At 42.8% G+C, this 16,525-nt stretch overlaps 2 protein-coding genes across 4 annotated transcripts; one reads left to right on the top strand and one right to left on the bottom strand.

Annotated features, from left to right (window-relative positions):
* The first annotated feature begins 213 nt into the window (after nt 1-213).
* On the top strand, nt 214-9,879 carry ccdc134 (coiled-coil domain containing 134). 3 transcript variants are annotated; one of them, XR_008397251.1, is made up of 8 exons: nt 214-552; nt 5,287-5,401; nt 5,779-5,900; nt 6,067-6,151; nt 6,287-6,468; nt 6,561-6,632; nt 6,826-7,027; nt 7,430-9,879. XR_008397251.1 is itself a non-coding variant. In XM_017480957.3 (7 exons), exons 2-7 carry the CDS (start codon nt 5,299-5,301, stop codon nt 6,949-6,951), a joined length of 690 nt encoding a protein of 229 aa, XP_017336446.1. In that variant the 5' UTR covers nt 214-552; nt 5,287-5,298; the 3' UTR covers nt 6,952-9,879. The 3 variants fall into 3 exon arrangements, 2 of the variants coding, with proteins under 2 accessions (XP_017336446.1, XP_053539989.1); XM_017480957.3 differs by having other exon boundaries at nt 6,826-9,879; XM_053684014.1 differs by lacking the exon at nt 214-552 and adding an exon at nt 677-695 and having other exon boundaries at nt 6,826-9,879.
* Nucleotides 9,880-12,241: 2,362 nt separating this feature from the next.
* Nucleotides 12,242-14,547, bottom strand: LOC108272494 (uncharacterized). The gene is made up of 4 exons (XM_017480929.3): nt 14,480-14,547; nt 14,153-14,180; nt 13,388-14,014; nt 12,242-13,209 (listed from the first exon to the last, which is right to left on the bottom strand). Exons 2-4 carry the CDS (start codon nt 14,175-14,177, stop codon nt 12,242-12,244), a joined length of 1,620 nt encoding a protein of 539 aa, XP_017336418.1. The 5' UTR covers nt 14,178-14,180; nt 14,480-14,547.
* Nucleotides 14,548-16,525: the final 1,978 nt, after the last annotated feature.

Raw genomic sequence — 16,525 nt, 5'->3', positions numbered from 1 at the left:
GTCTCTGTGCTTTAAGGATAATATAACTGATCATGAGCACTCCCGGTATCCCACAATGCACCGCGGGAGGTCAGTGTCCAAACCAGGTTCGGTTTGCACGGAGTGACCTTACAGTGCACTTCATAGGGAGTAGGAGTGTGTTTCTGACGCGGCCCTGTGCGTCACTCAAACCGCTCCGTGTGGAAGTGTGGCGCGCGACACGGTATGTTCTCTTAGTTTATTTATCTTTATTTATTTATATACATTTTAAAGAGTTTGCTAAGTGAACGTAAAGACATATAAACTCATCCTTATTCTACATGAGGAAATGAGATCACAATAAACGCCACGTGGGACCTGAGTGTGAAGAAGCTGCGCTGTGATTGGTCGGCGGTGGGGCAGCGCGCGGTAGCGGTGGAGTAGCGCGCGAGCCCGGTGTGTGTATGTAAATGAGCGTTAATAACGCGACGTCATCACTTTAAACAGCACACACACACACCCGCGTTACAGATCTGCGTTAATGTAGATTTGATGTGTCCGCTGCTTCCTGTTTCCTGTCTTCCTGTGTAAAAGGTAAGAGTCATTCATCCATCAGCTCTGATCATCCACTGCGTTCTCACACTACTTCCGGTCTTATTATTTATTATCTTAATTCATTAGCATACCGGTTTATGAACTGTGATCCGCTCTGAGCGCGTGCTAATGCGACAGATGAGGTGTGTGTGTGTGTGTGTGTGAGTGAGTGAGTGAGTGAAATATAAAAGGAATAAGATGTAAGGCATGATGGGACAGATGATGTGTGTGTGTGTGTGTGTGTGTGTGTGTGTGTGTGTGTGTGTGAGTGAGTGAGTGAGTGAGTGAGTGAGTGAGTGAGTGAGTGAGTGAAATATAAAAGGAATAAGATGTAAGACATGATGGGACGGTAGTTTGAGCTGTGGAGATGTGGAGCTCTGCTCAGCAGAACGGTGTTGACAGTGAGCAGGTGTCAGAAGTGTAACTGGTATGAGGTATGGAGGTAGCAGTGTATGGAGGTATGGGGTATGGAGGTAGCAGTGTATGGAGGTAGCAGTGTATGGAGGTATGAGGTATGGAGGTAGCAGTGTATGGAGGTATGAGGTATGGAGGTAGCAGTGTATGGAGGTATGGGGTATGGAGGTAGCAGTGTATGGAGGTATGAGGTATGGATGTAGCAGTGTATGGAGGTATGAGGTATGGAGGTATGAGGTATGGAGGTAGCAGTGTATGGAGGTATGAGGTATGGAGGTAGCAGTGTATGGAGGTATGGGGTATGGAGGTAGCAGGGTATGGAGGTAGCAGTGTATGGAGGTATGAGGTATGGAGGTATGAGGTATGGAGGTAGCAGTGTATGGAGGTATGGAGGTAGCAGTGTATGGAGGTATGGAGGTAGCAGTGTATGGAGGTATGAGGTATGGAGGTAGCAGTGTATGGAGGTATGAGGTATGGAGGTAGCAGTGTATGGAGGTATGAGGTATGGAGGTAGCAGTGTATGGAGGTATGAGGTATGGAGGTAGCAGTGTATGGAGGTATGAGGTATGGAGGTAGCAGTGTATGGAGGTATGAGGTATGGAGGTAGCAGTGTATGGAGGTAGCAGTGTATGGAGGTAGCAGTGTATGGAGGTAGCAGTGTATGGAGGTATGAGGTATGGAGGTATGAGGTATGGAGGTAGCAGTGTATGGAGGTATGGAGGTAGCAGTGTATGGAGGTATGAGGTATGGAGGTAGCAGTGTATGGAGGTATGGAGGTAGCAGTGTATGGAGGTATGAGGTATGGAGGTATGAGGTATGGAGGTAGCAGTGTATGGAGGTATGGGGTATGGAGGTAGCAGTGTATGGAGGTAGCAGTGTATGGAGGTATGGGGTATGGAGGTAGCAGTGTATGGAGGTATGGGGTATGGAGGTAGCAGTGTATGGAGGTATGAGGTATGGAGGTAGCAGTGTATGGAGGTATGGAGGTAGCAGTGTATGGAGGTATGAGGTATGGAGGTAGCAGTGTATGGAGGTATGAGGTATGGAGGTAGCAGTGTATGGAGGTATGAGGTATGGAGGTAGCAGTGTATGGAGGTATGGAGGTAGCAGTGTATGGAGGTATGAGGTATGGAGGTAGCAGTGTATGGAGGTATGGAGGTAGCAGTGTATGGAGGTATGAGGTATGGAGGTAGCAGTGTATGGAGGTATGAGGTATGGAGGTAGCAGTGTATGGAGGTATGGGGTATGGAGGTAGCAGTGTATGGAGGTATGGGGTATGGAGGTATGGGGTATGGAGGTAGCAGTGTATGGAGGTATGAGGTATGGAGGTAGCAGTGTATGGAGGTATGGAGGTAGCAGTGTATGGAGGTATGAGGTATGGAGGTAGCAGTGTATGGAGGTATGAGGTATGGAGGTAGCAGTGTATGGAGGTATGAGGTATGGAGGTAGCAGTGTATGGAGGTATGGGGTATGGAGGTAGCAGTGTATGGAGGTATGAGGTATGGAGGTAGCAGTGTATGGAGGTATGAGGTATGGAGATGGTGTGTGTGTGTGTGTGTGTGTGTGTGTGTGTGTGTGTGTGTGTGAGTGAGTGAGTGAGTGAGTGAGTGAAATATAAAAGGAATAAGATGTAAGACATGATGGGACGGTAGTTTGAGCTGTGGAGATGTGGAGCTCTGCTCAGCAGAACGGTGTTGACAGTGAGCAGGTGTCAGAAGTGTAACTGGTATGAGGTATGGAGGTAGCAGTGTATGGAGGTATGGGGTATGGAGGTAGCAGTGTATGGAGGTATGAGGTATGGAGGTAGCAGTGTATGGAGGTATGAGGTATGGAGGTAGCAGTGTATGGAGGTATGGGGTATGGAGGTAGCAGTGTATGGAGGTATGAGGTATGGATGTAGCAGTGTATGGAGGTATGAGGTATGGAGGTAGCAGTGTATGGAGGTATGAGGTATGGAGGTAGCAGTGTATGGAGGTATGAGGTATGGAGGTAGCAGTGTATGGAGGTATGGGGTATGGAGGTAGCAGGGTATGGAGGTAGCAGTGTATGGAGGTATGAGGTATGGAGGTATGAGGTATGGAGGTAGCAGTGTATGGAGGTATGGAGGTAGCAGTGTATGGAGGTATGGAGGTAGCAGTGTATGGAGGTATGAGGTATGGAGGTAGCAGTGTATGGAGGTATGAGGTATGGAGGTAGCAGTGTATGGAGGTATGAGGTATGGAGGTAGCAGTGTATGGAGGTATGAGGTATGGAGGTAGCAGTGTATGGAGGTATGAGGTATGGAGGTAGCAGTGTATGGAGGTATGAGGTATGGAGGTAGCAGTGTATGGAGGTATGAGGTATGGAGGTAGCAGTGTATGGAGGTAGCAGTGTATGGAGGTAGCAGTGTATGGAGGTATGAGGTATGGAGGTATGAGGTATGGAGGTAGCAGTGTATGGAGGTATGGAGGTAGCAGTGTATGGAGGTATGAGGTATGGAGGTAGCAGTGTATGGAGGTATGGAGGTAGCAGTGTATGGAGGTATGAGGTATGGAGGTAGCAGTGTATGGAGGTATGAGGTATGGAGGTAGCAGTGTATGGAGGTATGAGGTATGGAGGTAGCAGTGTATGGAGGTATGGGGTATGGAGGTAGCAGTGTATGGAGGTATGAGGTATGGAGGTAGCAGTGTATGGAGGTATGAGGTATGGAGGTAGCAGTGTATGGAGGTAGCAGTGTATGGAGGTATGAGGTATGGAGGTAGCAGTGTATGGAGGTAGCAGTGTATGGAGGTAGCAGTGTATGGAGGTATGAGGTATGGAGGTAGCAGTGTATGGAGGTATGAGGTATGGAGGTAGCAGTGTAAGGAGAGAGTGAAGAATGGAGCTGTGGTACGTTTTTAATTTCACAGCTACCTTTAATGCACTGTTGCAGTCTGATAGTTTTCCTTTGATTCAGTCTGTTATAACATTCAGCACCAGGATGGTGTGATGCAGACCCCAGTGTTTTACTCCTCTTATACCACAGCACTTCCCCAATAATGACCTCCTTATTTATTAAAAAGCAGCACATCATACTTCTGTTTAATTATATCTGTGTGTAACGCTGAGGAATGTCCCTGAGAAACTTACTTCCTGTTGTCACTTACATTATAGCAGCTATAAACACTCGTACCCTCACCAGTCTCTCTTCCCTCTCTCTCTTCCCTCTCTCTCTTCCCTCTCTCTATTCTCTCTCTCTATTCCCTCTCTCTATTCTCTCTCTCTATTCCCTCTCTCTTTATTCTCTCTCACTATTCCCTCTCTCTTTATTCTCTCTCTCTATTCCCTCTCTCTTTATTCTCTCTCACTATTCCCTCTCTCTCTATTCCCTCTCTCTCTATTCCCTCTCTCTCTATTCCCTCTCTCTCTATTCCCTCTCTCTCTATTCCCTCTCTCTATTCCCTCTCTCTCTATTCTCTCTCTCTATTCTCTCTCTTTATTCTCTCTCTTTATTCTCTCTCTCTATTCCCTCTCTCTCTATTCCCTCTCTCTCTATTCCCTCTCTCTCTATTCCCTCTCTTTATTCCCTCTCTCTATTCCCCCTCTCTTTATTCTCTCTCTTTATTCCCTCTCTCTCTTTATCCCCTCTCTATTCCCTCTCTCTTTATTCTCTCTCTTTATTCCCTCTCTCTCTTTATCCCCTCTCTATTCTCTCTCTTTATTCCCTCTCTCTTTATTCTCTCTCTTTATTCCCTCTCTCTATTCCCTCTCTCTCTTTATCCCCTCTCTATTCCCTCTCTCTTTAAGTTAGACAGAAACGCAGCTTGTCATGTTGAGAGAAACTGTACAGAAATGTCTCTTTACAGAAACGTCACCATATCAGCGATTACTCACCTTGTTGTTTTTCACAGGTTTCTTTATCGAAGATTATACGTTTTCCTTTGTTGAATATTGTTTTGTTTAATTTTTAAAAAGCTGTTACTATAGAAACGATCCCATATTAGAGTGAGGAGTGTTTTATGCGTTGAAGTCAGAGGGAAATGACGTTAGTGGTGAAGACGAGGATGTAAATGAGCAGATAATTTACACTAATTTACTTGCAGTGTGAGTTAGGGAGTACTCCAGCTCTGCACCTGTCTGTCTGCTCTACTCCAGGTGTCCTAGACACACCTGGCTGCACCATGGGTCTGTCTCCATTATGCTTTCGCTTACAGAATGACTAATCTACTGTAGTGCACTATGTAGTGAATAGTTTTACCTGGTCATGCGACCTCTGCATCTTTCACACAGGAGCTCTATACCAGTGTGTTTCTACCGGTGTCTCTACCTTATATCAGTGTGCTCTCTACCTGTGTGTTACAGGTGTGTCACGCCATGCTGAGTGTGTGTGCTGTGCTGCTGATTGCAGCATTCGGGGCTGTGTGTTCCACAAACTCCGACACACCCCGACACAGACACGACTCCAACCTGGAGATCTGTATCCTACTGTACACGTGTGTGTGTGTGTGAGTGTGTGTGAGTGTGTGTGTGTGTGTGTGTGTGAGTGTGTGTGAGTGTGTGTGAGTGTGTGTGAGTGTGTGTGTGAGTGTGTGTGAGTGTGTGTGAGTGTGTGTGAGTGTGTGTGAGTGTGTGTGAGTGTGTGTGTGAGTGTGTGTGAGTGTGTGAGTGTGTGTGTGAGTGTGTGTGTGAGTGTGTGTGTGAGTGTGTGTGTGTGAGTGTGTGTGAGAGTGTGTGTGAGTGTGTGTGAGTGTGTGTGAGTGTGTGTGAGTGTGTGTGAGTGTGTGTGAGTGTGTGTGTGTGTGTGGTTGATATTGGTGTGTGGGTGTGTGTGTTATTTTCCTAAGTGTGTGTTAGATAAGCGTCTGTTTGAGGTGAAGAGGAAGGATCAGCTGAACGCTCTTAAGAATCTGGTGGATCTGAACGATGTAAATCAGCAGTACAAAATCATCGACATCATGCTGAAGGGGCTCTTCAAGGTTCTGCGTTCCTCTCCTCCAATCAGCTCATCTTTCTGTCTCGTCCAATCAGCTTGTCTTTCTGCCTCTAAATCTGTTTCTGAGCACCGGCCTCAGAAGTCTCGGTCCTGACCTGTGTGTGTGTGTGTGTGTGTGTGTGTGTGTGTGTGTGTGTGTGTGTGTGTAGGTACTAGAGGAATCCAGAGCTGTTCTTGTCGCTGCTAATCTGCAGCCAGATGATCCGTTTCCTCTGGATGATAAAATTAAAGAGGGTGAGAGCTTCTCGTCCTCCTGTAATGAGATGTATAGATGATGATGATGATGATGATGATGATGATGATGGTGATGATGGTGATGGTATGTGATGTTCACACAGCGTCTCTCTCACACTCTGGTTGTGTATGTAGCGTACTCCCACGTGGTGGAGAACACGGCGTTTTTCGGAGACGTAGCTCTGCGTTTCCCACGTATCGTCCATCACTACTACGACCGTAACGCTGAGTGGGAGAAGACGCTGCGCTGGGGGCTGAGCTTCTGTAACCAGTCTGGAGTGTTTCACGGAGGCAGTCACCAACAAGTCCTCTCTCTGGTGCGTGATGTCATCGCACAGCGCCTTTAAAAACACATCAATGCTAAAACCTGACATGTTCATGTGCTGGAAGATCTAATCTCTCGTTGCAGATGTCTCAGGAGTTGGGAATCACAGAGAAGTCTCCAGACTTTATTAACCCTTACCGTACAGAGAAAGATGACGTGAGACACACACACACACACACACACACACACACACAGTGCTTTACATATAAACATCATGTACAACAGCTTCTGACCAATCACATTCCAGAATTCAACAGCACTAATAAGATGCGGTAATAAGATGCGGTATCTCTCTCTCTCTCTCTCTCTCTCTCTCTCTCTCTCTCTCTCTCTCCTGACTGTCTCTCAGGTGCTCCACACTGCGGAGGCCTTCCAGAAGATTCTCCGAGAAGAACAGAAGCACAGGAGGAAGGAGGAGAAGAGGAAAGAGATGAGGAAAGGGCCACGAATTTCCCGCTCTCGCTCTGAACTCTAACGCCCCCTGCTGGACAAACACTGAGACAGAGAGACACACAGATCTGAGAGTCAGAGCTACATCAGGTGTAGACGAGGTAGAGGAGCAGGAGAACGACAGAATACAGGGAGCAAAGAACAGATTACACAGGAATGGATGAAACATTACATATAAACACTGAGCTGTGACGGTTTATTAAACGTTTTATACGAATTCACTTTAATGCTGAGTGCAAATAGATCATATAAATAATGTAAAGCAAACATAACCAGATTTATTAAATTGTATAAATAATGTTTAACAGGAGACGACTGTCTTTATAACCTTTATGATTATTTACAGCTGCATCTCAGAAAATTAGAATATCGTGGAAAAGTTCTCTTTTTTTCCATAATTTAATTCAAAAAGTGGAACTTTCATATATTCTAGATTCTTTACACATAAAGTGAAATATTTCAAGTCTTTTTTCGGTTCTAATATTGATGATTATGGCTTACAGCTCACGGAAATCAAAAATCCAGTAGATCCCAGTATAATCCCAGAGTCTGGAGGACGAGGGGAGAGGAACTGAATCCAAGCTGCTTGAAGTCCAGTGTGAAGTTTCCACAGTCGGTGATGATTTGAGGTGCCACGTCATCTGCTGGTGTTGGTCCAGTGTGTTTTCTCAAGTCGAGAGTCGATGCAGCATCTACCAGGCGATTTTAGAGCACTTCATGCTTCCCTCTGCTGACGAGCTTTATGGAGATGCTGATTCAATTCAATTTTATTTGTATAGCGCTTTTTTCAATAGACATTGTCTCAAAGCAGCTTTACAGAAATATCAACATGGTATACAGATATTAAAGGTGTGAATTTATCCCAACTGAGCAAGCCACTGAGTGGCGACGGTGGCAAGGAAAAACTCCCTAAGATGTTTTAAGAGGAAGAAACCTTGAGAGGAACCCGACTCAGAAGGGAACCCGTCCTTATCTGGGTAACAACAGATAGTGTGAAAAAGTTCATTATGGATTTATATGAAGTCTGTTTGGAGTTAGGAGCAGCCGTAGTCCCAGCAGTCTGGAATTGGAGTAGATGAGAGCTCCATCCAGAGGCAGGACATCCGAAACGGATCAGACAGGTCCGGAGATCAGAGAGGATCTGGATCTCTAGTATCTCCATAAAATCGTTTGTGGCTCGACAGAAGGAGAGAGGGAGAGAAAAGATTATTCGGACTGTGCTTAGCGTAACAGAATCTAGTCAGGGTAGGCTTGAGTAAACAAATACGTTTTAAGCCTAGACTTAAACACTGAGACTGTGTCTGAGTCCCGAACACTAATAGGAAGACTGTTCCATAACTGTGGGGCCCTATAAGAGAAAGCTCTTCCCCCTGCTGTAGCCTTCACTATTCCAGGTACTGTCAGATAGCCTGCATCTTTTGATCTAAGTAGGCGTGGCGGATCATATAAAACCTAAAGGTCGATTATGTACTGTGGCGCGAGACCGTTTAGTGCTTTATAGGTTAATAAAAGTATTTTATAATCAGTGTGAGATTTAACTGGGAGCCAATGCAGTGTGGATTTCCTTTTCCAGCAGGACTCGGCACCTACCCACAGTGCCAAAACTTCCAGTAACCGGTTTACTGACCGTGGTGTTACTGTGCTCGATCGTCCATCCGACTCGCCTGACCCGAACCCCATAGAGAATCTACAAGAGACACCAGACCCGACAATACAGACAAGCTGAAGACCGCTATCAAAGCGACCTGGGCTTCAGAACACCTCAGCAGTGCCGCAGGCTGATCGCCTCCACGCCACGCCGCACTGATGCAGTCATTCCTGCAGGAGGATTAAAGCCCTGACCGAGTATCAGCACATAAATTAACATCCTGTTCAGAAGGTCCACATTTCTGTATTATAAATTCCTTATTCGAATATTCTGAGAAACTGGATGTTTGATGTCTGTGAGCTGTAACCCGTAATCATTCAGATTAAAACAAAAACACGCTCGAAATATTTCACTTTGTGTAATGAATCTAGAATATATGAATCTAGAATATATGAAAGTTCTACTTTTTGAATTAATTTACGTTCATTCATGAACTTTTCCACGATCTTCAGATTTTTTGAGATGCACCTGTACGTAGGTAGGATGTACAGTAATATCTGCCCTGTGTTCCAATTCTGTGTCCAACACTTCCCCTTGAAGGGTTCCCCTTGTTACATCACAGAAGTGCACACACAATACACTGCGCTCGAGCTGAGAGTAATAGCACAAGGCTCTTGAGGTAGCTGAGGTCACTTCACCAAGGGGCTGGTGTTACAGAAGTATTGGAACACAGCCGTGCGAGCTCAGGGGAACTTTAACTCCTTTAATGGAAACTTGGGGATCTGATTTTTATTCAGTGATGTGTGGCGTGTTGCAGAAAGACCTACAGATCTAGTGGAATTTTCAAACCTGGTTTAGACAGCTAGTTTATTTAAAGATATAATCGTGTGTGTGTGTGTGTGTGTGTGTGTTAATTATCATGATCATATAACTAATTATCATCAGATCCTGAGAGCATAATTGTGACTTTAGGACGGTGGAGATTGTACAATATGTTCAAAATGATATATTAAATATTTACTACATTTGTACAGATTCTGTTTAAATTGCGTGTGTGTGTGTGTGTGTGCGTGTGTGTGTTTTTAAAGGCTGTTATCGTCAATATTCGTTTCATGTCAGTAAAAGTTTTCAGTTTATTTGCGGAGACACTTCTAAACCTTCCAGATGTGTAACAGCGAGAGAGGAAGTGTCTGAGAATACACTGTTCCTGTTCTTACACTAAAATCTGAATTAACATCTGTGATGTATAGTAATTTACTGTAAATGCTGTCAACATGACTGTAAAATCTCTTTCCTGCTGTTATTTTCATTTCTAAAACCAATTCCCATGTTCTTGAATCACCAAAAAAGGTTGTTCAGATCTGAGAGTCGACTCATCATTTACCTAAAAGAATCGAGTCAGATAACTGATTCAAACCTCTGTCTGGTCTGCCAGGAACAGATCCGTGAGGATGAATGTTCATTATAGTTACTGGTGTAGTTGTTGATGTTTGGATTTTGTGAATAACCGTGACGAGGGAAAAAGAGTTCACCCTCCTTCAGTTCTCTGTTTCTATTCATCAGGGTTTAAATAATATCGTGTGGTCCTCACCAACTTCTACAGACATACAACAACAAAAATCACAACTGATTTCAATATGTAGTCATTTTCACCCAAAATAAACCAACATGCAGAATCCAGGTGACCTGGAGTACTGATTTCTGTAGGAGTTTATCAGTCTTGGATCATTTTGGAGAAGTTTTGCAACCCTCTTCCTTACGTGTGTGGAGTTAAAGGCAGCTGTGCTGAGCCTTGAGTGCATCATGAAATACTTTATTGATCCAGGGTTTCTGAATCAGGTAAGTCCAGATGGAAACCGTTAGAACACGTTTTGTTTGAACACATTTAAACAAAGCGGAGAGATCCGATTGTTTATTAATATTATTGTGCTAAATATTTTTAATGGTTATAATTATATATCAGATTTCTCTATCTTTAGGTGTTAATGTTCCGCAAGTCTGATTAAAATATGAAGTTACCTGTGTTTATCTCTTTGTCCTACAGAGGGGGCCATACTGCCATATTTCTAATATGTTAGTGTTTATGTTTACAGAATTTCGCTGTGGGGTGGTGTGGGAGACAACAAGTCATGCAGCTGTAAAGGTGAATGGCACACAGGGGTGAACCTGTCCCGAGGGAGTTGCACTAAAGTCTCGAAAATACATGTTACTGAACAGGCAACTGTGTGTCCTCTGTGGATAGAATCCTGGATGAGGTTTCTATCCTCAACACCGATGTGAGGTGAGACAATACAATTACAAAAAAGATACAGTACAGTATATACAGTTAATTCCAGATTAGAAAATTATCCCATACATTATTTTGTGTTTTGACAACATTAAAACAGAAGAAAAAAATAATCGTGTGGAAATGTGCAATATGTTATCCATTCTTGAATATTATATATTTAAAAAAATATTTAAAAATTATTACTTTTTTATATAAAAAAAAAATTAAAGGAACTCTTAATCATCACAGTATAACACCAAGTCAGTTAAACTTCAGGGATATCAATCTGTCCAGTTAGTAAGCATACGTGTTTGTGAATCAGATTCACCAGTTTCAGTTTCAGGAAGTACCTGCAACCCAATCTGGTGGCACAGGTAGTCCAGCTCCTCCAGCATGGGACATCCATACGTACCGTCGCAAGGAGGTTTGGTGTGTCTCCCAGCACAGTTTCAAGAGCATGGTGGAGGTACCGGGAGATGGGTCGTCACACAAGGAGAGCTGGACAGGGCTGTAGAAGGGCAAAGACCCAGCAGCAGGACTGATACCTGCTCCTTTGGAGGAGGAGCAGTGCCAGAGCCCTACAAAATGACCGGGATGAAATCCTCAGAGCCATTGTTAGACCTTGCGCTGGTGCAGTGGGCCCTGGGTTTCTTGGTGCATGAAAATGCCTGGCCTCATGTGGCCAGAGTGTGTAGGCAGTTTCTGGATGACGGAGGCATTGATGCCACTGACTGGCCCTCACTTTCCCCAGACCTGAATTCATCTGAGAACCTCTGGGACGTTATGTATCGGAGCATGTGAAGACACCAAGTAGCACCACAGACTGTCCAGGAGCTCACTGATTTCCTGATCCAGGTCTGGGAGGAAGTCCCCCAGGACACCATTCACCATCTCATCAGGAGGATGCCCAGACCTTGTCGGGAGTGCATATGGGCACGTGGGAGCCATATACACTACTGAGTGACATTATGAGTCGCTGTGATGAAATTCATGCAAGTTGAATCAGCCTGTAATTCAGTTTTTACTGTGGTTGTCAGTGTGATTTTGAATCCAGCCCTCAGTGTGATGATGATTTTGGCTTCCATTGTCACATCATTTTGTTCTCAATGAATTACACAATGTATATAAGTAAAGATTTTCAACTTGAATATTTTGTTCATCGAGATACAATGTGTGATTTAAGGGTTCCCTTAATGTTTTGAGTGGTGCATTAGTGTGTGAATTGTAGGTTGTCTGAATTGTCCAAGCTTCCATTGGTGTCAGACACATCAGCTAAGTATACAAAAGGTAAGTCTGGTAAAGATGGAGATAAGTCATCATTATGTCATTCTAAAGTTCATCTTTGAGCACCACTGAAATATTTGAAATATATTCACATTTATACTGATATATTTCATATTGACACATTTTAGAAAGGAAAAAAACTAAACAACGAGATTGGACTAAAAAATATCCAAGTCACTGAACAGCACATATTTTCTGCTTGGCAAGTTCGACTGATGCTCTGAAAGCAGTTTGCATCACTTGAACGTAACTTATTCCTTCACCTAGAGCTGCATTCGTTGCCTTCTCCTGCTCCTCTGATGTTGTCTGCAGCGCTCCAAACTTTTCTGCCAATGTCACAATATGATTGTCTTTCACCAGAATCTTCTCTGCTTCAGTTCTTGATTCCTGCAGCAGGTTCCAGTAGATTTTCTGCCATTCAGTCCTGGAAGCATCTGGATTTCTTCTTTTGCACTGTTCCACTTTTTCTTTTAACTTCTGGTCCTGAATGTTACAAATCGCTCTCTCCACACCCCCGTAGATATTGTCTGTGTAGTGAGTTCCCTTATTATCATGCACCATGTGCTCCACTTTCTCCATGAATTCTTTGAATTGTTTGTAGCTCGGTGCTTTGTTGTTTAAACAGTGGTACCGATCTCCACATCTCGCTACTAACTCTCTGAGAGCAGGGTCTCCGTCCTGAAGGAACTGCCTGATGTTCTTCTTCAGGTTGTCTTTATAAGTAAAGAGTATCATTGTGTACCTGTCTACATTCTGAAAGGTCTTTTTGATTTCATCCACGGTGCTCCTCTCCTCCTGGGTGAATCGTACTGATAAACTGATCACTATGAGGAAAGCGTGAGGTCCCGGAGAGGAATAGGTCAAACAGTTCATTATTTCCCTGATCACATCTTGGTTACTGAGCTGGGTATCAAAAATTCCAGGTGTGTCAATGATGGAGATTTGTTTACCGCCCCTTAGGATTTTATGAGAACTGCACTCTCTGGTTTGTGAGGTTGGGCTAGCAGCAGACTGGAACACGTTTCTTCCGAGGATGGTGTTTCCAGAAGCACTCTTCCCAACTCCAGTCTTTCCCAGAAGCACCAGTCTCACCTGGGGCACTTGTTCACCAAGCTGCTTTTGGAGATCTGCTGCACCTGAAACTACACAGAAAATATCTGTGAAGGGTTTTCTCTCATGCAGGTCATGACAAGTCAAGTAACCATACAGTAAATGTATTGATGCCAGAATAATTAATACACTGGAGTAAATGTGTTCAGTATCATATTCTTTCAAAATGTACAAGAAGCATTATTCGATTATGTGATTATTGGATCTTACATGTGATGTCCTTCTGAATACTGGACCTCCTTTGAGCCATGTAAAACTGGCTTCCGTTCCTGCTCACCATGAGGTTAATTATACTCAGTAACTCGGTGACTTGGCGCTGCACTGTGTCGGTGTTATTGAAGAGATGTTTTCTGTTCCCACAGTCTTTAACCAACTGCTTGAGCTCACTTCCTCCGTGCCTTTCTACAAACTTTACAATCGTCTCGTCCTCCTCCAGCTCGTCTCCTCGTGTGAAGAGCACTACGGTAAACTTCTGGATGTTTGGACCGAATAATCCTTTAATGAGGTCCAGCATCTCCTCCTCATTCTGCAACTCTTCTCCAACAGGAACTACAAGCAGAACAGCATGAAGACCAGACTGACAGAGAGACACCAGCTTATCTTTCTCTTGCTGGAGCTCATCTTCTGTGACATCTGGATCCAGCAGGTCTGGAGTGTCAATCACACACACCTTCCTTCCTCCAACATGGCAGGTGTGTTCTTCACATGTTTTAGTGACTTTCTCTTTGTAGCGTTTTGGACTGCTGAACACTTTTTTTCCCAGTATTGTGTTTCCTGAGGAGCTTTTCCCAGAACCTCTTCTCCCCACCACTAAGATCCTGATGTCTCCTGTAGAACCTGTTAGTTAGGAATAAATAATTAAAAGTCAAACTTAAGACGTATTCTGTATATTACACACAGTACACATGTGAAATGCAGTTACTGTAATCTCCCACTGCTCTTTGCAGTATATGTTTGATAAGTTATCTTACTCGCCTTGAGCAAAGTCCACAGTAGCCATTTCCTGCATTTAAAACAACATAAAGACAAATTCTTATGTTAACATGCACTAACCCCAGTATATTTTCATTTAATCTGTAAAACAACAACAAAAGACATTTAAATTTAAGTAACGGATGAAATTAAAATGAATTATTTTTAAGTCACTATTCAATAACTTTCTGCTGTACTCATTATCCATGAAGTGTTACATCAGTGTAACTGACTGTGATTTTCATAACCTTACGTTACTCAGAAGCAACAATATAAAGCATTGAAGATGATCGAAAGTAGATTATTTATTATATAGTGGTTGTTATTTACCTCAGCAGCAGAACCACCTGTGTCTCAGTCCTTCTCCTGAACAGTCTTACAGAAATTAGATTTGACCTTTGATAATGGGTTGGGGCCAATAAAATGCCATGTGATCATGACTGTGCCCTACTCCTTTAGAAGACTCCACCCTTTACATTTACCTGGAACACAGTTTACCATCATTTTATAAATCTGAAACCACTGATTTATTGTTGCTCAGGTCATGATAAAATACACTAAAGAGCCTATTTAGGTTTAGATCCCTAACGAGCAAGCCAGAGGTGAGGGTGCTGAGGAAAAACTCCCTGAGATGACAAGAGGAAGAAACTTTTAGAGGAACCAGACTCCAAAGGGAACACAACCTCATCTGGGTGACACCGGATATAAATCATTACTCTTCTACAACTGTCTGCTATAGAGAGTCATGCAGTGCTGAGTGAGGTAAAAAGATCATCAGTCTATTTTTATTTCATTAGAGTTTTAAACTTTACATCTATGGTATCCTAGTGAAGTCATCACCTGAATAATGGATGAGACTTGGACAAAAAATTAGACAGGATGAAAGTTAACCTCATGGTCAGCAGCAATGGAAGCCAGTTTCATGTGGTTCAAAAAAGAAGGTCCGGTATTTAAATTCAGTGATGTTATTTTCTATTATTGCTATTATTATTATTATTATTATTATTATTATTATTATTATTATTATTATTATTATTATTCTCTTACGTTTATTAAAATGTCAGTTTTGGGAAATTTATTCTCAGTAGATTGCTGAAGGTTTTATTTAACAGAATGGTGTCTTTAATAAATCGTGTTTAAGTATAAAATATTATCTCAGACACAAAGCATTTAAACATTTATTTCATGTTAATGTTTTATTTTTTCAGTCAAGTTTTGTTTTTTATCCAAATGTTACGTGAATCACTTTTCTTATACATTAAAATACATTAATATAATAGTATTTAAATTGACCTAATTAGCAAATTCCATGAATCAACTGAAAAGCCAATTTCATTCATTCCACTGAAATGAAAACTTGGTTCTATCTATACACAAATTATGTACACACAAGTAACACAAACCCAGTGTACTGTAAACATGTTCAGAAACAAACGGAATACATAAACAGTCAACAATTAGGAGTTTAAATGTAGTTTTAATGTTCCAGTCTGTTTGTGCAACATGTATTCAAATGTACTCATGTTCAAGTGAGTGCAAACTTCTCTCTGACATCAGAGGGGACAGAGTTTGTGTAAGACTTTCTCAAAACGCTGTCGCACACAGTTTGGGAAGTTCTCAGCCATCAGCATGGAATATTCTCCTGAAGAAAGTGTGCAGGAGAACTGAGTGTTTAATTCACAGTAAGCTGGATATCTTCCTCTCTTCCTCCAGCTTTAGACCTAAATCACAATGTGAAATCAATTTCACAAAAATGTTTCTTTTCCAATCTTAATAAACTCATCATCACAAGCTTTACTCACCTGGTACATCATCTGTTCTATCATTCTCTCTCACACAGCGTCTACGAACAAAAAGACAAGAAATAACACCCCACAATGCCTTTCTTCTGAAAACACAGTCATGTATTGGGCTTTGTGTGGAATCTTTAGGTGGAAGATTTACCTCAGGTTTAATACAGCTGATTTATACTTCTGTGAACACGTATCTGTGAGTGCATCGACATGTTCGTGTGAAAGGTTAGCGTGTCCAATAGGAGGCAGGTCACGTGAACCGCACCAGAACTTAACGAATTAGGGAGTAAAGAACCAAACGAATTGTGGGTCACTGTCAGAATAATAATTTGTAGATAGCACCATGTGGTTTACAGCACATATGTGTAGAAGTTAGGAAGTAAAAGAAAGTAAACGGCATGAATCTATCGGATTATTTGGCCGATATAAAGACAGCTACAGGCGGTATAATGTCTCGCACCTTATAGTCACATATACCACAACATTGTGATTGTAGTTTATGGTAAATTGTGTTCATTATACAATCTAATCACACTGCCATGGGTGACTCAACATGAAACCAGAAAAACTCACTCATGTTCGT

The sequence above is a fragment of the Ictalurus punctatus genome, chromosome 12 (assembly GCF_001660625.3).
Source record: "Ictalurus punctatus breed USDA103 chromosome 12, Coco_2.0, whole genome shotgun sequence".
NCBI lineage: Eukaryota > Metazoa > Chordata > Actinopteri > Siluriformes > Ictaluridae > Ictalurus > Ictalurus punctatus.
This window is presented reverse-complemented; position numbering and strand designations above follow the sequence as displayed.